Consider the following 23,936-nt stretch of genomic DNA (forward strand, 5'->3'; position numbering starts at 1 on the left):
ATTACTGGAGTGATGATATAAAGATCCTTTTGCAAGGGCTATCTTTTCTTGGAAATTTCTTAGTTTTTAAGCCCCTTGTGAAGGCAGCCAGTTTTAAATTTTAAGTCACCTGTTGAGAGTGCAAAGTCGTATCTGCAGGTATACGCTCGGGTAGATTTCCATTTGCAGAATGTATGCAGTCTTATTCCTGGCTTTCGTGTTAAAGCTGTATTCCAGCAGCACTGTTCGGAAACCTTATTAGTGCTGTGTTATGGACATTGAGCGATGAACAAATAACTTTGATTAAATAAGAGCGCTGTAATTCTAACTTATGGCCCATTCTTATTTTGATTCTGGGCATGACTTGATCTACTGACTTTGATTTAGGGTTTCTTGCGTTTAGTTTATTGAATAAGAAAGCATGATAAAAGCTGTTTGTTTCAACTCTTCATATTTACAGATGTGGATAATCTGCAGTAACTAGCCAAATTAGACATATAGAAAGTCAATAATTGAGAGAAAAGATTGTTCCCTCAAACATATACACTTGTCTTGGAAGACTTTCTAGAACTTATTTTAGTGAATAGGTTTAAGAAATTGTAATTTTGGAAACCAATTACTGAGTCATTCTGAAATTTTGGAAGATGTTTATTTCAGGTATTTTAAATCACCTTAGAATGTTTTTCAGTGACTCGCTTGCTTAAACTGGGCACAAATTTCAATTTAATGAAAGCCTCAGGTGTATTATATTTTCACTAATTGTCCATACATTTGGCTAGATAGTTACATGCTTTAGAGAGTCACCTAGGTTTTAGACTGTTAGGATCAGTAGTTTAGTTCTGTTTACAATATACAATATAGCCAAAGAAGCTGGAGGAACAGTATCAAAGGAGATGCTGCTTTTTTTTTTTTAACTTTTTATGGGAAAATTAAAACTCTAGTATTCTCCTTTGTCCGCTTGGGATAAGTGGTATTGTATGTGGAAAATTTGTGAGTCTTAATTCTTTTCCGATAAAATGCTGAAAAGTACTGATACTTGGTAATACCTGTCTTTTATTCACGATTTAAGTAACCCTTTCTCTGTAATGTGCCTATTATAGTGCTCATTAACATATAATTGTAAAAATTCTTTCATATAATTTTTAAAGGATATAAAACTTTAATAGTGTTAATATACAAAGTTCATATTATGAACATCAGTGCATATTAAGTACGTCTTTAAAACATTTACCAGTATAGTCTCTACGTAGACACTTTGGATACAAACTTTAAAACTTAGGTTTGGGGACATATTTTAAAACAAAGGACAAGAGGTTCTACATGTTGCTGAATAATCAGAGAAGATGAGAGGTTCTACCTGTTGAGTAATCAGTATGGTGGTGTTTTGAAATTTTAAAATGCTTGTAAAAGCTTAGGAAAGAAACTAATGGCTTTCACTTTCCAAAGAAACAAATCATGAGAACATTAAGTAAAGTCAGAGGCATGGTAGCTTTAACATTAACACATATATTTGCTTAGGGTTTTCCCTCTTTGGTCTAGATAATAATCCATAATCCTAGCCCTGGCATAGGCTAGGATTGTCTCCCACTCCTAGCAATCTTACAAATACCAACTTTCATCACTAACTGTGAAGTGAGGCTAAACTCTTATGAAACCAGATATTCTGCTGTAGGTGTTTTCCAAACTGTAAGAGTGGCCCCAAAAGACTTGACGTTAGAGGCAGTAGATTCATAGCCAGTAGTGGAAGGGGTTTGCTGGGTCACCACTACCAAGAGGGGGCATGAGCTCTGGTTGTTAAACAATTACTTTGGGAACGTGAGAGATGTGGAGGAATTCAGTGGCTCGAAAGAGAAGACAGGTTAGAGAAGAAATCATTATAACAAAGAATACACTCATTTAATCATATATTATCAAACTATTCCTGTACCAACGTAGATGTTGATAAATATATGAAAAATTAATGAGTGTATTCTTTAGCCTTAGGGTATTTGCCATATATGAGGGAAGATCTCTGTTAAAAATTATAATTCAGATTAAATGGCATCAATTTGTATACCTAGCTGTTATGCCTGAGTCTAGAAATCTAGCGTTGTTGACGCTGGATTTCTAAAACAGCTCTTTTCTTTATTTTTTTAAGTTTATGGATTTATTTTGAGAGAAAGTGTGAGTTGGGAAGAGGCAGAGAGGAAGAGAGCTATAATTTCAAGCAGGCTCTGCGCTGGCAGCTTGGAGCCCAATGCAGGCTCGAACCCGTGAACCGTGAGATCATGACCTGAACCCAATTGGACGCTTAAGTGACTGAGCTACCCGAGCACCCTTAAAGCAGCTATTTTAAAGGACACAGTTTATTTTAAAATAATGTGATTTTTGTATATGAAGTTTGTTTTTAGGGTAAGCAGAAATCAAGTTACTTAGAAAGCATTTATCAATTCATTGTGCATCATCACCTATCTGGTCAGATAGGAAAATAACTCTATTATCTTAGCAGAAAGGCAACACTGTTCCTTTTTTTTTTTTTTTTTAACATTTTATTTATTTTTGAAGAGAGACCGAGTATGAGCAGGGGAGGGGCAGAGAGAGAGGGAGACACAGAATCTGAAGCAGGCTCCAGGCTCTGAGTTGTCAGCACAGAGCCTGACGAGGGTCTTGAACCCATGAACTGTGAGATCATGACCTGAGCCGAAGTCAGACACTTAACCTACTGAGCCACCCAGGGGCCCCAACACTGTTCTTTTCTAATAAGGAAAAAATTAAAATATTAAAGCAAGCCAACTCCATTTATTTCCCATTCTCACAAGTAAATGGAAAGTATTTTAGACAGTTACTGCAAATGAAAATGTCTAGCTGGAAGTGTTATACTGAAATTAAGTGAAGTTAAATTCAATGAAATGAGTGGGATGTAGTAAATACTGTTCCACTTATTCTTTATTGATTTAGAAATTGCAGTCAATTATTAAACAGTATTTAGGAATCCTGTGACTTTTGCTGAAAGAGAATGATTGAGAAATGAAGCCACCAAAAATCACCACCACATAAAGAATCATTAATCGAATAAATATTATCTTCGAAATGTACTACACAATCCCTTTTCTAGGTACTGGGATATGGTAGTGAAAGAGTAGACCAAAAACAACCCTCCCTGCCTTGGAGTTTATATCCACGGGGGTCAGATAAAAATCAAAGTAAAATAGTGTTTTGGTCAGAAGTGTTACAGAAAAAAAGAGGGAAAGGGAACTGACCTTAGGAGAGTAGGTTCTTCTGTGTTGTTTTGAGTTAGTGTACGTCAGGTACAGGAGTTTTAGACTTATTTGCCCCTAACCAATCGTGTTGTTCTTCGCTAAATTCCTTGCCATCTCTCAATCGCACATTTATGGGATTGACCAAAATAATAGCTATTTTTCATCATTATTACTATAACTTAGCAGGTACCGTTAGGTACATTAGCATGTTTACGGACAAATGAGGTTTGTAAGTAGCCTTGTCCCCGTTTGATAGGAGCAGACTGAGGGTTAGATTAAGCAACTCGTTTGAGGACACTCACCTTGTAAAGGTAGAGGCCAAGTTCCAAGCCACGTCTAACTGGTACTGGGCATTATTGGGTAGTGCCCTCACAGTACTGGTTCCATGGGTTGTTCCCCGGTGTCTTGCAGAGATGCGCGCTTTCCTGTAGGATTGCAGGGATATGGTCCCAGGCCGTTCTGTGGTGCACATTCGCCACGCCTCTCACCCTGGCATTGGCCAGCGGGTGGGGAGTGGAGAGAGGGGCGTGCAGACTGGGAGGAGGAGGGGCGGGCCCGACTACCAGTCCCCGCATTCCGTGCGTCCCTCCCCCTCCCCTCCCTACGAAGGTCTTCGTCACGTGGACTGGGACCGGGACGACGTTCTGATCCTCCGCGTCCGAGGTGGGTGCAGCCCGGCGTTTGTGGGGCAAAAAAGAACACCGAAGGGCTCTCCAGACGTTGACAGTCGACGATTTAAGACCCTGCTAGAATTTGTAAGTAAGTAAAATGTATATACAACTTTTACATGTGTTAATATTTGATCTGAAAGCTTCTTTAGAAAGATTTTTCCAAAACGATCCCTCCCCGCCCCCACCTCCCTACAGCAAAAACCTTAAACGGGGAAGGTTGGGGGCGTATTTTTTTTTTTTTTTTTTGGTAGTAAAAGAAGAGAGCAAGAGTCTTGTAAACGTTAAACAGATTAAGGTGGGAATAAATGTTTGGGTTGGACTTTGAGATGAGAAGCAGAATTTCTATAAGGCTCAAAATGTAAACGGGATATCTGACAACCGCTGTGGGTGATTACTCCCTTTACCTGCGTGCTTATTAGGATCTCAGCCTACGTCATCTCAATCCTTATAAAGTAGTGCCACCTCCGCGCCCCACCTTTTTTAGCCTTAATGGTGCTCAAAAGGGACAAGGTTGAAGTTTAGTTAGACGCTACAATTACTCATTTGTTTATGTATTATGTACGTATTCTCAGTTGTATTTCATACCTCTTGAGAAAGTTTACTCTTTTCTTTCTTCAAGAAAGTGTATAATACTCCCTAAAAAAGTGGGGCAGGGAGTGAGGAAAAAGAAGAAAGTGTGTAGTATTCTCTACTTTATCAGTAGTGCTTGTTAGACTTTATACACGGTTACAGGAATGAGTTAATCTGATTCTATATACCACTTTTAGTTTTACCGGTTTTTAGACTTTAAAACATTTTATTTTAGATCTGTATGAGAAATCTTTGTCTTTTTTTTTTTTTTTTTTTTTTTTAAGAATTAGGGCCATGGAATCTATCCATATTTACCAGTTTTATTTTTTAAGCACATGATTAGCATATAAATGGTCAGTGGAAAATCATTTAACGAGAAAAGGAATTTCATGATAGAAGAACTAAAAATCTCAGGAGTCTGTATGGATTAGAATGGCTTGAAAATCTGACGTTTGCTATGGAAACTTTTAAGTGAGCACCTCTTCTCAGTAATGTTTATTATGCTGAAGGCAGAGTCCACAACTTGATTACCAGTTTTGTTGCTGGTTTATCACATAACCATGAATGACTCATTTAAGCTCTATTTCATTTGTTTTTCTTACTAGCATAGAGATAATACAAGCCTGAGAGCTCCTATAACTCATGAATAGAGTAACTTATGAACTTAGTTAATAATGTTTGAGGATTATTGAGTATTTTAATAAGGTGTTGTGTCTTGTATATAATTTGTTTTTGCCTAAGAAGTTATTTTAAATTATACCATGGAAATCTACGTTTCTCTGAAATGCCTCTTGAATTTCCTAAGGGGAAGTTTGCTCAGAGACTCCCTATCTGCTTCTGCTGTTACTCATTTCGCATTTAGAATTTTAATTGTGTTACAATTTAATTAGTATTCTACATCTTGTGACTACTATTGTGTCCCACAAGAGATAATTCCATAGAGTGACTATACTTTATCACAAGTTTTGTACAGCAAATCAAGCATTTTGTGAATTAAGAACAGTGTCCCCAACATTGGTTATAAGTATAGAATTTGGAGTGAGAGCTGTGTTTGAAAACCTGTTCTGTCACTGTGTGACTTGGGCAGGTTACTGTATTGCTCTGATCACCTTTCCATGTCTGCAAAGTTAGAGATTCATAGGGTTATTTGGAGTATTAAATGGGATAGTTTAAGGACCCAGCAGATGGGAAATTGGGCTGTTTTCCTCTTTACTAACACCATGATTTTGGTAATCAAAATAGGAGAAAATCCAACCTATAATTATAATACTTCAAAAGATTAAATTGTGGGGCGCCTGGGTGGTTCAGTGGGTTAAGCATCTGTCCGGCTCAGGTCATGATCCCTGGTTCATGAGTTCAAGTCCCTCATGGGTCTCTGTTGACAGCTCAGAGCCTGGAGCCTGCTTCATATTCTGTGTCTCACTCTTTCTCTGCCTCTCCCCTGCTCATGGTCTGTCTCTCGAAAATGAATAAACAGGGGCGCCTGGGTGGCGCATTCGGTTAAGCGTCCGACTTCAGCCAGGTCACGATCTCGCGCTCCGTGAGTTCGAGCCCCGCGTCGGGCTCTGGGCTGATAGCTCAGAGTCTGGAGCCTGCTTCGGATTCTGTGTCTCCCTCTCTCTGCCCCTCCCCTGTTCATGCTCTGTCTCTCTCTGTCCCGAAAATAAATAAACGTTGAAAAAAAAAAATTAAAAAAAAAAAAAAAAGAAAATGAATAAACATTAAAAAATTTTTTCAAAAGATCACACACACACACACACACACACACACACACCCTCTCGTTTAGCCCTTGATCGTGGGCATGTGTAATGTGAATGTAATAACCTTTTTTGCAGAAAGTCAAATTTAAAAGATTGGTTAACTTCTGAGAGTTTTTAGTTCTGTAAATAAAGCTGTCTGGGTCTGCCTTTATTCTGATCTAGTGAAGAAACAGCATAATTTTCTTTTAACATGGTTTCCATTTGCTCTCCTCATTTCAAAAAATACAATCTCTAGGCACCTGGTGGCTCAGTTGATTAGGTGTCCAACTTCAGCTCAGGTCACGATCTCCTGATCCGTGAATTCCAACCCCACACCGGCTTCTGTGGTGATACCTCAGAGCCTGGAGCCTGCTACTTTGGATTCTGTGTCTCCTTCTCTTCCCCTGCCCTGCTCACTTGTGCTGTGTGTGTGTGTGTGTGTGTGTGTGTGTGTGTGTGTGTGTGTCTCAAAAATAAATACTAAAATAATTAATAAAAACCTCTAGTGACACTTTCATTTAATAGTTTTTGAGGGCTTGTTGTGTGCCCTCATTATGGCAAATGCTGCTCGTTAACTCTTACAGTGCCTCTTTCTTCTAGGTAGTGTTACTCCTTTTTGTGGTTAAGAAAACGAAGGCATAGAGAAGAGTTCAAGCCAGGTACTGGAGCAGTCGGTCAGGCCTAGGCAGTCTTACTTCAGAGGAGAGTGCTGCAGGGGTTTATTTTTGCAGGCTTCAGTGGTGGATTTTAGGTCCTTTATGTAGACAGGAATTGATCCTGGAGGCTGACCTACAATTTCTCTGTATATAAAGTAACAGTATTTGTACTACTGTGACCACATTAAAAACAGTTTTTTTTATAGGAAAAATGATGAAGAATAGGGAGTGTTGAGTGCCTGAACAGAAGAGAGCATTCACCTATAGTTTTATTAATTGTATCAATGAAAGTATGATTTATATACAAGATGAATTATTAGAGTAAACTTTAATAAGAGATAAGCTTATAAGAATAAACTTTTTAAGAGATAAACATAGGGTTTATAGTGCCGGAAAACTATTCTTTAAAGTGGTGTTTCTCAGACTTTGTGGTGAAACATTAGAATGATCGGTGAACCTCTTAAACACAAACCTCCTCACCAGCCGCTCAGAGATTCTGGTTTAAGTAGGTCTGGGGTGGGGCCCAAAATGTGCATTTCTAACATGCTCAACATGACACTGATGATTTCCAGTTAATAAGTTTAGTAAGGAAACAAATACTAGTGGTGGCTGTCCAGATTGTTGGCTTGAAGTGAAACTGGTTTTTGAACACTATCTTTTGATAAAAAGAACTAGGATTTTTGGAGACATAGTTGACTCCAGGGCTGGGACAGGGAGCCTGGAACATCTTGTAGTGCTTGAAATTCAGGAAATGATCAAAAAAGTTGAGGGTCCTGGTTGAAGGCACACAGGAGCCAACTTGAAGGAGCTCCTAATGGCCAAAGTTGGAGCAACAAAATGAATGCAAAAACATTATATAAACCCAAATTGAGGATCATCAGACAGAATAAGTGACCATTACTTTTCAAAAAAGTGTCAAGGTCACAAAGACTAAAAGGTCACAAAAGACAAGAAACTCTAAATTACAGATTGAGAACTGTCTCAGTTTGGAGACGCAGGAGAACTAACAATTAAATGCAATATGAGATCCCAGGTTGTACCTGGAACAGAAAAACATTAATAGAGAAACTGGTGAAATTTGAACAGTCTGTAGTTTAGCTGATAAAAACCAATGATTCTTGGTTTTTATAATTGTACTTCAATTTTATGAGATGTTGACTTTGGGAGAAACTAGATAAAGGATGTAAGAGAACTCTGCAATATTTTTGCAACTTTTCTGTAAGTTTAAAATTAGTTCAGGGGGTGCTTAGCTGTCTGTCAGTTGGTAGAGTGTACAACTGTTGATCTTGGAGTTGTGAGTTTGAGCCCCACATTGGATATAGAGATTATTTAAAAATAAAATCTTAAAAAATATATATCATTAGGGTGCCTGGCTGGCTCAGTAATTAGAGCATGTGACTCTTGATCTTGGGGTTTTGAGTTCAGGCTCCATGTTGGGTGTAGAGATTACTTACACCTCTTTAAAAAAAATAAAATGTATTCAAAATAAAAAGTTTAATACAAATGTGTTGACTTAGTGTAGATAGTAAAGGTGATTAGCGGAGTTGAGCTAAAACTGGGAATCCATTAGTGTACCCAAATATTAGCAAACTCTTTGATCCTTTGTGCTTTGCTTACTGCCTGTGCTTAGTCCACCCAAATCTGAACTACAAGTCAGAGGAGTTGGGAGGGACTAAGAAGGGTAAAAAGGATAAGAAGGAAAGGAAGTTTCTTTACTCAGAAAATATGTATGATATTTGAACTGTTCCAGGCATTTAGTCCTTATTTAAGAAACAGTTACCTTAGGAAGTAATTGGAGTACTTTTTTTTTTCTTTCTTTAGTACTTTTTCAAATTCCCTTTCAAATATATGAAAGTACCAATTAATAGAAATACTGGGAAGTTGTGGGAAATTGTGAAAATAATACTAACTTATTATGACAACAAATATGATACAGAGGAGTGGGCAAGACTTAGACAGCCTTAGAAATTTAGTTTGAAATACAGACAAATAGCTGGTATAAGTATAGAAATACCTAAGCTTGGCACTGAGTCTCACTATTGAATGACTCATGTTAACCTTAAAGGTTTGACTGCTGGTGTTTGAAATTGAAACTCTAACAATTTGAAGGATGGCTTTTGGTCCATTAGGGCAAGGTCAGTTGAAATGTACCAATAAATGCCTAAAGCAGTTGTTCCCCTTTAAGGTATGCTAGCAATCCATACATACGCCTGTTTTATCTGTCAGTTCCTGGGGTGAGAGGAGAACACTCTGCAGCTGTTTTCTAACTCAGGATCGAATTTTTTTTTTGTTCGCCTGTGTGTTCTTCAAAAGAGGGAACAGTGTATGTGGTAAGTAGCACTGAAATTGTCATCCATATGTCTTCTCTACTGATCTCAAGACTGCCAGATTAGAGCTAGTTCCTCACAAAACAATCTGAAGACTTCTTTAAGGAGCATTTATTTTCATAATAAATTTTGAACAGAATTAGTTTAGATTATGTGAACTTAAAAAGAAGTTCCTTTTTATGCCCATACTCCTTAATCTCCTGTCATCTAAATTCTAAACTAGTTACAAAATATGAAACTCAAAAGATTTGAGTTTGTGTGTGAAATGTATCAGAGATATTGTCTTCTATAAAAAATAGACATTTTTGATTATTGGTTAGCCTTAGAATATAATATTCCATGGGAAAAAATATTCAAAATAGGAATTCAGGGTTTAAAGCATTTACATTTTTGTTTTGTTTTGTTTTTTTAATGTTTATTTTTTTTTTTTTTTAAATTTTTTTTTTTTTTTTCAACGTTTATTTATTTTGGGACAGAGAGAGACAGAGCATGAACGGGGGAGGGCAGAGAGAGAGGGAGACACAGAATCGGAAACAGGCTCCAGGCTCCGAGCCATCAGCCCAGAGCCCGACGCGGGGCTCGAACTCACGGACCGCGAGATCGTGACCTGGCTGAAGTCGGACGCTTAACCGACTGCGCCACCCAGGCGCCCCTTTAATGTTTATTTTTGAGAGAGAGAGAGAGAGACATCCTGAGCATGAGTGGGGGGAGGGGCAGAAAGCTAGGGAGACAGTCTGAAGTAGGCTCTAGACTCTGAGCTGTCAGCACAGAACCCGACACAGGGCCCAAACCCACGAACCTTGAGATCATGCCCTGAGCCAAAGTCGGACACTTAACCGACTGGGCCACCCAGGTGCCCTTGTGTTTCTGTCTTTTGATTTTATGTATCATGTGGAGAGTTAGCTAAGGCTGTAGTCTGAGGGATATGTTTTCCTGGAGAAGTCACCCCAATCCTGACTCAGTCTGAGACTTAGATTATCATATGATAAAAAGAATGAGACACTTCTTATCTGTCAAAGGCAGATTTGAGCTTGCTTCCTAACATCTATTCAGGAAATAGTGAGAATAAATGTAATCAAAATATTAATGAAGGTAATTAGTATGTATTAAGCTGCCATTATTAGTAGATATACATTTCAGTGGATTAAATAGAGTTGCATTTTCATTTTTCAGTTAAAGTGCTGTTTTCTAAATTTTCTTCTAATAAAGTTTCAGGAAGAATTATAAATTTACTTTAGTTCTTACCAAAAAACCTGATTTGTGTTTTTCATTTGTATGACATTTATGCAGTGGAGAAACTCTTTAAACTTTGGCTTTTAAAACTGTTGTTGGTTAAAAGATTTGTTTGAAAACCTTGCTTTTTCTGTGGGCCTTCCAGAATTTCCTAGGAACTCTACATGCAATCTTTTTATATCTATCTGAAGGCATTTAGCCTTTACCCAAAGTATGGTTTCCTTTCTGGATTCGCTAGACACATAGAAGTCCTGTAAGATTTTCTCTATGTATCCATAGTTCGTGGCTTTGGGTCTAGTACATGGTTGTTTTCCTCAGGAACTTAAAAAATTACGTTTAATAATCAGAGTAATTAATGGTGGTTCTCAAGGTATTTTCAGTATTTCTACAAGCCTAATAGTAATCATATTTACTTTAAATCAGCTACTTTTAACTTAAGCTAATAATGGAATTGAGGAAGGAAACAAATCCAGAATATCTAAATCTTTCCAACTTGATGATAGAGGAATTTTGACTATTTATCTGTAATTTAAAATACTGAAAATTTCTTAACCAGGGCCAGTAACACTATCTTCTTTCTTTGTTAGAAGTTCTGATTGGCAGATTGACATTGGCAGATGTCTAATCAATTTTTTTAATGTTTATTTTATTTTTGAGAGAGAGAGAGAGTGTGAGCAGGCAAGGGGCAAAAAGAGAGGGAGACAGAATCCGAAGCAGGCTCCAGGTGCTGAGCTGTCACCACAGGACCCAACGTAGGGCTTGAACTCCGGAACTGTGAGACCATGACCTGAGCTGAAATCAGACACTTAACTGACTGAGCTACCCAGAAGCCCCAGATGTCTAATTAATAAAAATGAGAAAATGAAATTATTACAGGAATGCTGATTGTTTAGACATCCTTCCAAAATGAGATCTGAGGAAGGGTGTGCTAGGAATAAAAATTGCATTTGGTAGTAAAATGATTGGGAACCATTAACACGTAATGGTTTTGAACTACGTCAGATTCTTTTGGGAGTCTAAAAATACCTCTTTCTAGGAAAAAAACACATGTGTACATAAAACATTTTGTATGTAATTTCAGTGGATGCAGGACCCCCTAAACGTATCCTAGATCTTACTGTGTGAAAGTGGAAAATTGCGATAGGTGATTTTCTCCACCCCTACCTCAGTATATACACACTGTTGAAGAGCAGCAAACAGCTCATATGTATGAAGAGGCTTCTTAAAGCTTAACTGTTCCTACTTCAGAAAGGCTGTGTCTTATAGTAGCTAGGAGTACAGGCTGTGGAGCCAGTCTTCCTGGATTCAAATACTTATTTTTCTGCAGTGACCTGTGTGACCTTTGCAAGTTGCTCAACTTCTCTGTTTCCTTACCATAAAATTGATTATTCTAAGGATTACATGAGTTAATACACGTAAAATGCTCAGAAGAGACAATGGCACTCGGCGTTAGTTATTGTTAGTAAGCATTATTATCTTACAGAGGATTACTATTGAATACCTGGCCAAGTGAGGTTCTCTGGGCTACAACTTACTTAGAAGAAGGGTTCCTTTTTCTAATTTAGTACAAAAGCACCATATGAAATAATGTCCCTGCAAAACGATGCATGTCTTTATGGGAGTATGCCTAGGTAAACTTTCTTTTCCATATCAGTATTAGGTAGGTCTCATTTCTGTGAAGAGAGAGTTGTTTACAATTTTATAAGAAAAACTAAGATCTGTATCCTTCTGTAAGGCTTTTTTTGGTCCTCAGTATATTAGCCACCCTCTGGGCAAAGTAACTGCTGCGCTCTTCTGGTCCACAATGTGAAATTTTGGTTCTGCCTATTAGTCTCTTTTTCTAGCCCATTAGTATTTCCACTCTAATCTTTTTAAAAATTATAACATTGAATAGAGATTCTGTAAGCAATTAGGTTTTATGATACAGTGAACCTTGTGCCTCCAAAGAGTTAAAAAAATATTTGTGACAATATTTGAAATGTTCTGTATACCCTTCCCAATCCCATCTCCTTTTCTCTCCCATCAAAAGTAACAATTCTCCTTGTGCTTGTTGTTTTCTTTTTAGCTTTATTGAATATTTATTCCTAAATAATATATTGAAACTTGATGTAAATGAAAATGTATAAGTTTGTGTGTGGGAGGGTTCTACTACTTTCAGTTTTTTTAGGTTAATATTCTTGAGTTTCATCTGTGTGTATATGTACGTAATACAGGCATACTTTGGAGACTAGTGAAGATTTTTTACCTACCACTGCAGTAAAGCATATATCTCAATAATGTAAGTCAAATCAGATTTTTGGTTCCAGTCCATATAAAAGTTATGTTTATACCGTAGTACGTTAATGATGCAATAGCATTATGTTTTCTTTAAGTGTACATACCTTTATTGCTAAAAAATGCTAACCATTATTTGAGCTTTTAGTGAGTCATAATCGTTTTGCTGGTGGAGGGTCTTACCTTTATTTTTTTAATATAATTGATTGTCAAATTGGCTTACATACAACACCTAGTGCTCATCCCAACAAGTGCCAGGAGGGTCTTACCTTGATGTTGATGGCTGCTGACTGATCAGGGTGGTGGTTACTCAAAGTTGGGATGGCTATGGCAATTTCTTAAAAAACAACAGTGAAGTTTGATGCATCCATTGATTCTTCCTTTCATGAATGATTTCTTGGTAGCATGTGATGCTGTTTGGTAGCATGTTACCCACACTAGAACTTCTTTTCAGCACTGTAGTGAATCCTCTTAAACTGGGCCACTGCTTTATCAGCAAAGTTTATGTAATATTCTATATCTTTTGTTGTCATTTCAACAATCTTCGCAGGAGTAGATTGCATCTCAAGAAAGCATCTCTATGGATTGCTTTGCTCATCCATAAGAAGCAACTCCTTCATCCATTAAAGTTTTATTATGAAATTACAGCAGTTCACTCACATCTTCAGGCTTTACTCCTAATTCTAGTTCTCTTGCTGTTTTCTACCACATCTACAGTTACTTCCTCCACTGAAGTCTTGAACTTTCAGTCATCTGTGAGGATTGGGACCCACTTCCAGAATCTTGTTAATGTTGATATTTTGGCCTCTTCTCATCAATCAGGAATGTTGTTAATAGCATCTAAAATGGTGAATCATTTCCAGAAGGTTTTCATTTTACTTTGCCCAGATCCATCAGAGGAATCATTCTCTGTGGCAGCCATGGCCTTACAAAACATACTTTTGAAATAAAAAGACTTGAAAAATAATAATAATAATAAGACTTGAAAGTCTAAGTTACTCCTTGATTCATGGACTGCAGAATTGACATTGTGTTAGCAAGCATGAAAGTAACGTTAATCTCATTGTACATATTCCTCAGAGCTCTTGGGTGACCAGGTGCATCGTTAATGGCCAGTAATATTTTGAAAGAAATCTCTTTGAGCAGTAGGTCTCAACAGCGGGCTTAAAATATTCAGTAAGCCATATTGTAAACAGATGTGCTGTCATCCAGACTTTGTTCCATTTATATAGGAAAGACAGAGTAGCTAGCATAATTCTTAAGGGCCCTAGGATTTTTGGAATGGGGGAAAAAGAAGCCTTTTGCTTCAACTTCAAGTTACCAGCTGCATTAGTCCCTAACAAGAGAGTCAGCCTGTCCTTTGAAGATTTGAAGCCAGGCATTGATATTTCCTCTCTAGCTGTGCAAGTCACAGATGGCATCGTCTTCCAATAGAAGGCTGTTTTAATCTACATTGCAAACCTGTTGTTAGTGTGACCACCTTCATTAAGTAAGTTAGCTGGATCTTCGGGTTCACTTACTGCAGCACCTACACCAGCACCTGCTGCTTCACGTTGCACTTTGATCTTGCGGAGACGGCCTCTTTCCTTAAACCTCTTGAGCCAACCTCTGCTAGCTTCAGACTTTCCTCGTGCAGCTTCCTCACCTCTCTCAGCCTGCATAGAATTAGACAGTGAGGATTTTGCTCTGGACTGGGCTTTGGCTGGAGGGAATGTTGTGGCTGGTTTGATCTTCCCTCCAGAGCACTCAGACTGTCTCCGTATCAGCAGTAAGGCTGTTTCACTTTCATAGCACTTGTGTGTTCACTGGAGCAGCATTTTTCATTTTCTTCCAGAACTTTCTTCACTTTCACAACTCTGCTGTTTGGTGCAAGAGGCCTGATTTTCAGCCTGTCTCAGCTTTCTACATGCCTTTCTCAGTGAGCTTACTCATTTCTAGCTTTTGATTTAAATGAGAGATGTGCAACTCTTCCTCTCACTTGAACATTTAGGGATCATTGTATGATTATTAATTGGCCTAATTTCAATATTGTTGTGTCTTAGGGAATAGGGAGGCCTGAGGAGAGGAATAGAGATGGGGAAACAGCCAGTCAATGAAGCAGTCAGAACACACACAACATTTATTAAGTTCAGTGTCTTACATGGGTGTGGTTTCTGGTACCTCGAAACACTTACAGCGGTAACATAAAAGATCACTGATCATAGATCACTGTTACACATATGATAATAATGAGAAAGTTTGAAATATTGTGAGGATTTCCAAAATGTGACACAGAGACATGAAGTGAGCAAATGCTGTTGGAAAAATGATAGTGATAGACTTGCTTGATGCAGGGTTGCTGCAAACCTTCAATTTTTAAGAAATGCAGTATGTGAGAAGCACAGTAAAGGAAAGTGCAATAAAACAAGATATACCTACCTCGATTTGTTTATCCATTTTACCGTTCATTGTCATTTTGGCTGTTTGGCTGTTACACGCAGTACTACCGTGAATATTTACATTCATGTTTTCAAATGCAGATGTGCAAATTTTCTGGGTTATATACCTAAGGGTGGAATTACAGAGTTCTAGGAAATGCACACCTTCAGCCTTATTAGATAATGCCAAATTAATTCCAAAAGTGGTTGTACTAATTTATGCTCCTATTGTTAGAGTGTAAGGATTCAAGTTATTTGTATTTACCATTTATGTTTATTGGGCACATAAACATGAGTACTTCTCTGACACATAGTACTTTGTAGGTGGCTGTGTAGTTGTTCCATACAACCTTATTTACTTGGGTAAATAAAAAGCCAAAAAGCCCTATTCTCAGGGATTTTATGTTTCAGTACAGACAAATGGCTAAAATGTTTACTATATCAAAATGGAAACAACAAAGCAAGGAGAGGGGACGTTATCTCGTCTGCTCTTGGATCTATATGGGGATTCGAGACTCAGGGGATGAAGTACCACTCCGAGGCCCTGGGCTTTATTTAGTGGTCAGCATAAACAGAGATACAGGTATGATGAGCTTGGTTGGGCCTGATGCTTTCAAGCTGATAATGTCAGTGAAGCTGTGGGTGGGGGGTGGGAGTGGAGTTTGAGAATCTTGCCAGGAGCATTTCAGGAGGCCCTCTTCACCTATCAGTGGTAAGGCTTAGGAATGAGGGAAGAGGCTGGTGATAAGTAATCTTACTCTGAGCACTTAGTGCTTTGGGGTCCCTTTTTGACTCTTGGCCCATAGTGGTTTAGAGGATCAGAGGAGGGGCTGTCTTGTCTGAAACATGAGGAAAACTAGAGTTCTTGAAATCAGGAATACTTGGGTCTCTAGTGCTTTGTGGACTCTTGAAGTTGAGAAATGAAGGTTGGGGGAAGGGTGGGTTTATTTTGAGTACTTGGAGCTTTAGGTCTGGCTCTTGACACTGCCAGTGGAGACATGGAGTCCTGGGGGAGGGGTGGTTTTACCGAGAGTGTGCAGTCCCCATTGTCAGACTTGTTGATTTTTGCCAGTCTGGTGGATGTGGAATATACTGTCTTGTGCTTTCAATTGCATATTCCCGTTTCGTGCCAAAAATCCACAATTTCTTATCTTTTCAGTGTTAGACTTAGCCATATAACTCTACTAGTGAGTTTTATGTTGAGCCCCACGATTGTGTGGCTTTATTCATTTGTTCCATGTACTAGACTGCAAGGTTTCCCAATTCAATAACCGAAACTTACTCTGGTGCTCTTGTCAGTGGACCCTCAGGTGTTCAGTGTTGTCACCATAAAGGTTGTTAAGTCAGGATCCCTGCGTCCCTTCTGTTGTTCACTTCGAATGAGGAGCTGAATTGGTAGCCCGCACCCATGCATTGTTACCTAACCTCAAAAAGTACATCAGTATATTTACTGACTTTCTCACCTCATCTGGGGCTCCCATCAGAATAGGAGCCCTGTATTGCAGCACTGTCAGAAACTCTTCAGTTACCTCTTAAACTTGCCATTTTAAAATCTGAGTATCACAGCTACCGTTGATAGTCTGTAAGGAAGATGCTTCGGCCAAACCACAGCTAAGGCTTTCACTCCTCTGCTTTTCAGGCCAAATCTTTATATAGTCTTAGCACTCACACCTTTCCCTGTGTCTCTTACTGCTCTCACAGGATCAAGCCTCAGAACTCACAAAACACTGCAGAAAAACAAGGTATATGTTGTACTCTGGCACATAGTACTTTCTAGGTGGCTATGCAGTTGTTCCATACATCCTAGTACCCAACCTTATTTATTTGTTGCATTCAGTGTCATGAAGGAGTATAAAAATGATGATAGTATCTATAAATTCCAACTTATTTTCTAAATATTTTCCAAGAATTGCTCAGGACTATTGCTCAAGACTATACCTGACTTGCCTTATTAAACATTATAATGCGCATAAACCTATAAAGATAGATGTGGGTAATAAAACCTGTCCCTCGTGGTTTCTTTTTCAGTCTTCAAAAGGATTGCCTCCAACTTCCTATAGTTAGCTTTTAACGATATTTCCTGATGATTTTGTAAGCATTTTCCTGGATGGATTGAAGTCTTTTGTAGAAAGGCTGTCACCATTGTTAATGTTATCCCACACATTACAGGAATATCATATATGTTACCCATTTCACAGAAGAGATACACAAGAAATCTCAAAGTTTTACCAGATTAAACATGATTATACAGACTTTATTATTACTAAAATGCAAAAGGAGTTAGCAAAAAGAAATCTAGTCCTAAGAATACTAAGCTAATACAAATCTTAAATGAACCAAAACCCTTCCTAGTGCCCAAAATAAGCATAACTCCCAACAGATACATTGGTTTGAACCCATATAAAATTGTCATGGAGAAACCCACAAGACAATTCTCATCCACCTTGACTGGCTCAAATGATTTCCAAATGCATGTTTCTAATAATATTGTGAGCAACTCAAAGCCCATATGAGTCGTCTGAAGTTTTATCATTTGCAGGTATGTGAAGCATTTCCAGACCCTCCAACCAACTCAACATCAGCTACTTCTCTGTGTCCTGATTAAGGTCCTCCCAAGAAAGACTTCATTGGATCCACGCTCAAGAGGACTCTACCAGGTTTTCCTGACCCCCCTCCATCACTGTAAAGTGCCAAGGCGTTAAGACTTGGGTACCTGTGTTACAACAACAAGTGCCAGCGCCCACAAAAGACCCATTGGACCTGTCAGCTCCTCTGTTTCACCAAGCAGACGTAATAATTTACCAGCAAAGCAGAGTAAGCCAAGTGCCTCTGCATGATACCACCAGCTGATAACACACAAGGAGAAATAACTAATTTAGACTAGAGCCCCATCTTTTCTTGAGAAGCTGGGATTTCAAGGAACTATTCTGAGATCTGTGCTGCTAATAAGCGACTGACAACATTATAGACGAAATCGGTCCCTGGGTTCAGAGACTGAGTTGCAATTGAGTGAAAAACAGACAACGAAATCTTGAAGAATTGCACGGAGGTGCAAGCCAAATTTAACTCTGGTTGCCAAGTATTTTCAGACTGAGAAATTGCTAAACCAGACCTGTAATAGGACTGGTTATTTGGGTATCTGTGTCATTGTTGCCTCTTACTGTTACATTGCTTTCTGTGTTGTTTTTCTAGGCCCAGATGTTCTCAGATAATTCACATTGCCCTGACTGTGGACAACAGTGGTTCCCTAGTTTAGAACTAGGCCATTGGTTGTACCAGACTGAACTTGTTGAAAATGAATGTTACCAAGTATTCTTAGACCGTATTAACAGAGCTGATTATTGCCCTGAGTGTTACCCTGATAACCCTGCTAATAGAAGTCTTGTTCTTCCTTGGTCTTTCCCACTTGAGTGGGCTCCCCAAAATCTTACCAGATGGACCTTTGAAAAAGCTTGCCACCCATTTCTTCTGGGTCCTCCACTGGTTAGAAAAAGGATCCATGACTCTAGAGTAGCTGGTTTTAACCCTGCATTGCAGTTAATCTTGACCAGAACAGATAAAACCTTGAACAAAAAACTTGGCCAAAACAAATAACTTCTTAAACATTCAAAATCATGGAGACTCTAGAGTTTTGTACTCGTAGCCCAAGGAAGATGGAAAAAAGACTCCTTTCTAAATATGATATAGACCGTCACTACCTTGGGGACCTGCTTATTAAATTGTTGGATCTGCTCCCATGGTCTACACATATTTTGTTCAGCATGAATTTAGTCAGTATTCCAGCCAGACCATTCATCTAGAACCAGTCTAATCCATGTTCCCTATGTTTTGGAATTCGCTTACCCCTCCTAGAAAGCTCCACAGCCTTATTGTGGACATATGACAGGGTAGTCCTGGAGGAGAGGCCCTATACTGTATGTACCATAATGATACTTCTCGTGATAACTTTTGTGGGAAAGCATCCCTAACAGCTGGATTGTAGATTATTCCAGTAAAACAGCTAGATATTTTAATAAGAAACTACATTGTTCTAAATTCCATCTCTTATACATTAACCCATGGTAACACTTACATAGGTTATACAAAAACGTGCAGAAATACCATTATCTATATTCACTTGGCTCTGCATAAGCAAAGACTATCCTGTCTTTGTGGTGACTGAACTTAGAATGTCTTCCCCTGGAAATGGAAAAGTACTTATACTATGATATGAGATAGATGATGAAAGGCGGTATCAAGCTTGACTCCATAGATACTATGAACAGTCTAGGGGAAGCATCTCTCTCAGAACTAAGAATGTTTTGCTGGACATTGACCACATTCTGGTCTTCACTTGTTTATGAGAATCATGGAACCACAGTATGGGAGAAACGTAGAAAAATCTGTTGAAAACATCTCAGAGGCCACTGAACAATTGTAAAATCCCTCTCGAGATACTAGATAATTCAGTGCTTGTGTAGCGGCTCAACAATGTTCGTAAGGTCCCAGGCTCTTTCTGTTCTTCCCCCCTGGGATCCTTATGGAAGCTTTTTGTCCTTATAGTTGTTTCCCCAGTGAGTACAGTGTGGCTGTTGCTGTTACAGACATTTCATTCCCAATCAAAGGCCGGAAGTAGGATACAAAATGCTTTTTCCTTTCAAGTTTTTTTTATTTGGGAAAAAAATATTTCTCCAAAGTCCCTTGCAGATTTTCATCTTAAATCTCATTAGAAGGTACTGGTTCACAAGAGAGCCTGAGAGGCCTGGCAAAGGGGAATGGGGTGAGCAATGCCTGGGTAAGATATATTGTGTCCCCTAATAAAATCAGGGCTCTTTTAGGAAGGGATAAGCAAGGAATGGCTATTGGTATGCGACAAATGCCTACCACATGTTGTGCAACCTGAAGTTGTTATTCTGTATAAAGGATGTACCCTGGAGATCTACCCTGTATCTGCCTTATGTCTATCAAAATGGAACTTCTCTCTTGTTACATTGCTGAATAAAGTGTGTGGACTGCTATATTGAGTGAAGACTAGTTAGTTTATCATTAACCCTTGGTTAATAACTCCCTTCACTATCCTAAAGCTCTTTCTAAAAAGTGAAGTTTTATTTAGAGGTATTGCTTTTGATCAATATTATTGTCGCCTAAATGTTTTCAAACACATACTGACAAACACTTTACATATGTGCAATTTTAAGTATTGGCAAAATGTTTTAACCAAAGATGGTTTTAACTAATGTCTCCTTTAAATAGTAGAAAAAAATGAAATGGATATGTACTGTTGATTTTCAGACTAATACCTAGATGAGCTTGTGAAGATATGCACATTTCTTGATCTCACAGAAATTTTGATTCCTTAGGTTGCTCTTGGGGCCCAGGAATCTGCATTTATAAATAGTGCTGCAGGAGATTCTTATGCAGGTGCTGTATGGATACTTTGAGAATTACAGTGGCAGCACCTCTGTGGTGTTTAGTTATCTGGCTTTAAAAGGAAGGAAACTGAGTACTCACAATACTGCATGGTAGTGATAATTACTGTATTTTGCTAGTGACATTTAAAGAGGTTTCGTGTCAGACTAAAGGTTGCTGTTGATATTTCTGGTTATAAGTCAGTCACATTTTTCTCGAAGTACAAATATGTTCTAAAATTAATTCTCAAGACAAATGATCTAGAGGGTTATCCAACATTTTAGATTATGTGAGCCGAATTAATCTACTTCCATACTGTGGCAGAGTTGATACTGCTACTTATATATAATGGTGGCCATTTTAAAAATGACTTTTATGAGTACTTCCTGTTATTTGATGGCAGACTTAGGAGTGGAAAGTTGAAAGAAACATGCTGGGGTAGCCTGGGAAAGAAATATCTACTGAAGAGGAGGGTATCTTGGGTTGTGGGTGACTGAGTTAAGATCTCTAAGTGATAGGAGAAGGAAGCCCAGGCAGGCAGGAAGGCATAAAAGAATTGCGTGGAATCCGGAGTATGTGGCAATCAGCATGCTACATATATCTGTAAGAGTGAGATGAGCCATATGCCCTTCCGTCTCTTCGGTCTTTGACAGCCCTTGATTCTCCATGGAATCTTAACACAACTTGAAAATTGCTTATTACGGAGGAAAAACAATGGCCTTTTCAGCCAGTTGACCTGTGTTCATCTTCGAATTCTGGCACTGTTAAATGACTTTGGGCATTTTAACCTCTCTCTTCAGTTTCTTCATCTGTCAAATAGTGCAGTAATAACCTACCTCATAGTGTTCTGGGGTTGAATGTGATAATATATGCCAATCATACGGCACATAGTAAGTCTTTAGGACTAGAAAAAGTATAGGAGAACAGGTAGAACTCAGAAATGTAGGGATAAGGATAGTCTTAATTTTAGAACTGGGATTAAATCCAATTGTTAGAGCTCAATCCTGAATTACCAAAAACTTCTTAAGTCCCTTCCAATGAAGGACTCCCTTGATCTTGGTACTGAGGTTGATGTTGTAGTTGAGTCCAGTGGTGTTAGGTATAAAGATTAAGAAGCCTACGGGGATGGATGCTCTCAAGGAAATCCTTGTCACATTTTTTAGGCCCGTTTACAGTCATAATTGTGGTAGATGTAATTGCTGTGTGATTTGTTCTATCACCTGAGACTTTCCACAACACTAAAATAAGCAGTTTGAGAAAATTTGAAGGATATGTGCAGAATCACCCAGGTCATATGTGCTAGAGTCACAATTCAGACCTAGATTCAGGGTACTTTGCAGTATGTTCACTACAAGTTTTTTTTTTTAGTGTCACGGTTAAAAGCTTGGGTCCCACCGTCAGATTGAGTTCAAATCCTGACTCTGCCTTTACTAGTTGTGTGTTCTTGGGTAAGGTTCTTAACCTCTCTGTATGTCCATTTCCTTGTCTGTAAAATAGTAATAAGACTATTAATCCATACATCATAAGACTGTTGTGAAGATTAAATGAATTAATACATGAAATGCTTTGGATGCTGCTCGGCATAAAGAAGACGCTCAATAAATGTTAGCTATATATTGTTGTTGTAGATGTTTCATATGTTGTAGCCATGGCAGAAGTATATATTACTTGAGGGCCAAGAGAACCTGATTTTTATCCCTAGAGCCTAAAATGACAGGATTCATTAAAATAAAAGTGTTTAAAGGCAGAAAAAGGTACATATACTTATTGGGCCCGGACTACCATACATTTGTCATGATGGCATTTATGTCTAAATTACCATCCTAGATTGACTGACTGATACTCTTGTATCTTGGCTGCTAGGCTTCTAATTCATATTCTCTCCCCCCCCCCCCCCCCCCCTTATTTACCACTTAGTGTTGCAGATGCCAGTGCTTCCTGGTACTTGCCTCTTCCTTCTTCCCCAGGTCTCTAGGTCTCCGTCCCCTCCCCTCACTGGTTCCCATAGAGGTTACAGGATGAATAGAGGTTGGGTGAGGTCTTGCTGGTCTCCCAGCCCTGATTTTCTTCTCAACGGCAGCTTTTTCTTGTCCTGTCTCCTTTCAACTGGTTATGACAAAGTGCATGGGAGGCTGTTGTTGAAGTATACCTCTGTAACACAAATTCATTGCTTGTGAGCTCAAAGAGTTACCATTACAGGCTTTGCCTTTTGATTTTTTTCCTCACAGAGCTGATCCGTTTTATTACTCATTTAACAAAAGTATTAACTACATCGAACATATAGAAAAATCCAGAAAATAACACTCACTAGGTACTCAGATCTAAAATACGTTAACATTTTGCCACATTTGCCTCCATTGTTTTGTTTTTTTTTTTTTTCAAGATACAGTTGACACAGTTGAGACCCATTCTTGTCCTCCTCCTATTCCTGCCCTTCCTTCAGCAGAAGCAAGCACCAAATGGAAGTTTATGTGTATCCTTTCTGTTCATGTGTTTAATTATTTTATATCTGTTTAAGCAGTGTACAGAACAATAAAAGAATTGACTGCTTTCAAAATTTTATTATTCAGTAACAGTAACATTTATACATAAATGTGATGTGCACCAATTTGTAGAGTTTCTCTTCGACACTTAATTTTGTATGTTGGAGTCTGCTGAAGTTGGTTGTATTGCTGCAGTGCAAAGGTCATGCGTTACCAGACAATGAATACATACCCATCAGTCACCATTACCATTGGTGCAATGAGATGGAACAGAAAGGATACATCTTAAAAGAACACAACGCGGCCACATCTGCAGAGGAAGCAGTGAGGCAAATTCGTGTCCTTGTTTACAAAAGTCCCAGGATGTGGAAATTAAGGAAGGCATCCCTCAGCCTACCATCTGGAGCATTTTCCATAAATGGAGACTAATCTGTTTAACCTGTTGCAAGCCCGCATTGAGACTGTTAACGCAAATTGATACAAGTCTTGCTGCAGGTTTCAGGGTCACAGGGAAGTGCAAAAAGTGGAAAAATGGATCATAACCTCCACATATGTGGGACATTGAAAAACAACATTTTACAATGGAACTTTTCAGGGATTCACTGAAAGTAAATCTTTTGTGCCACGTGAAGCACACAGGTCTTCATCAGTTCCTTTTTGCCAAAGATCCATCAAATGGAAATGATGGTATAATCATGGACACAATGATGGAATGGTTTTTCCCACAGCTGCAAAATCTCCAACATCCCCATTTTCTATCAGGATGAGGCCCTGCCTCACTTCCATTATGCAGTCCAGAGTTTCTTAATGTACACATTTCATGGCATGGATTGGATAATGCTCAAAAAGTTGACCTGCCTCTGGAATATTGGTCTCCAGATCTCCCACCATGTGACTTCTTGTGAGGATGTGTCAAGAACCCCTGTGTTTGTACCACTTCTTGTAGCATTGAGGGAATAC

At 38.6% G+C, this 23,936-nt stretch overlaps 2 protein-coding genes across 7 annotated transcripts in view; both read left to right on the forward strand.

Moving 5' to 3' along the window:
* LOC115505293 (torsin-1A-interacting protein 2-like) overlaps nucleotides 1–23,936 on the forward strand; it is a 36,452-nt gene that overhangs the window by 985 nt on the left and 11,531 nt on the right. For 4 of the 6 annotated variants that reach the window (XM_032591736.1, XM_032591737.1, XM_032591734.1 and 1 more), the window contains exon 2: nucleotides 3,828–3,973. The exons of 1 other annotated variant lie outside the window; for it this stretch is intronic. The gene's annotated coding sequence lies outside the window, so the exon portion shown is untranslated. Of the gene's footprint in view, nucleotides 1–3,827; nucleotides 3,978–23,936 lie in introns of all 6 variants that reach the window. One more of the 6 variants, XM_032591735.1, reaches the window with a different exon arrangement.
* On the forward strand, nucleotides 18,220–18,840 carry LOC115505294 (torsin-1A-interacting protein 2). Its single transcript, XM_032591739.1, has one exon. It carries the CDS (start codon nucleotides 18,304–18,306, stop codon nucleotides 18,697–18,699), a length of 396 nt encoding a protein of 131 aa, XP_032447630.1. The 5' UTR covers nucleotides 18,220–18,303; the 3' UTR covers nucleotides 18,700–18,840.

The sequence above is a fragment of the Lynx canadensis genome, chromosome F1, assembly GCF_007474595.2.
Source record: "Lynx canadensis isolate LIC74 chromosome F1, mLynCan4.pri.v2, whole genome shotgun sequence".
NCBI classification, from domain to species: Eukaryota; Metazoa; Chordata; class Mammalia; order Carnivora; family Felidae; genus Lynx; species Lynx canadensis.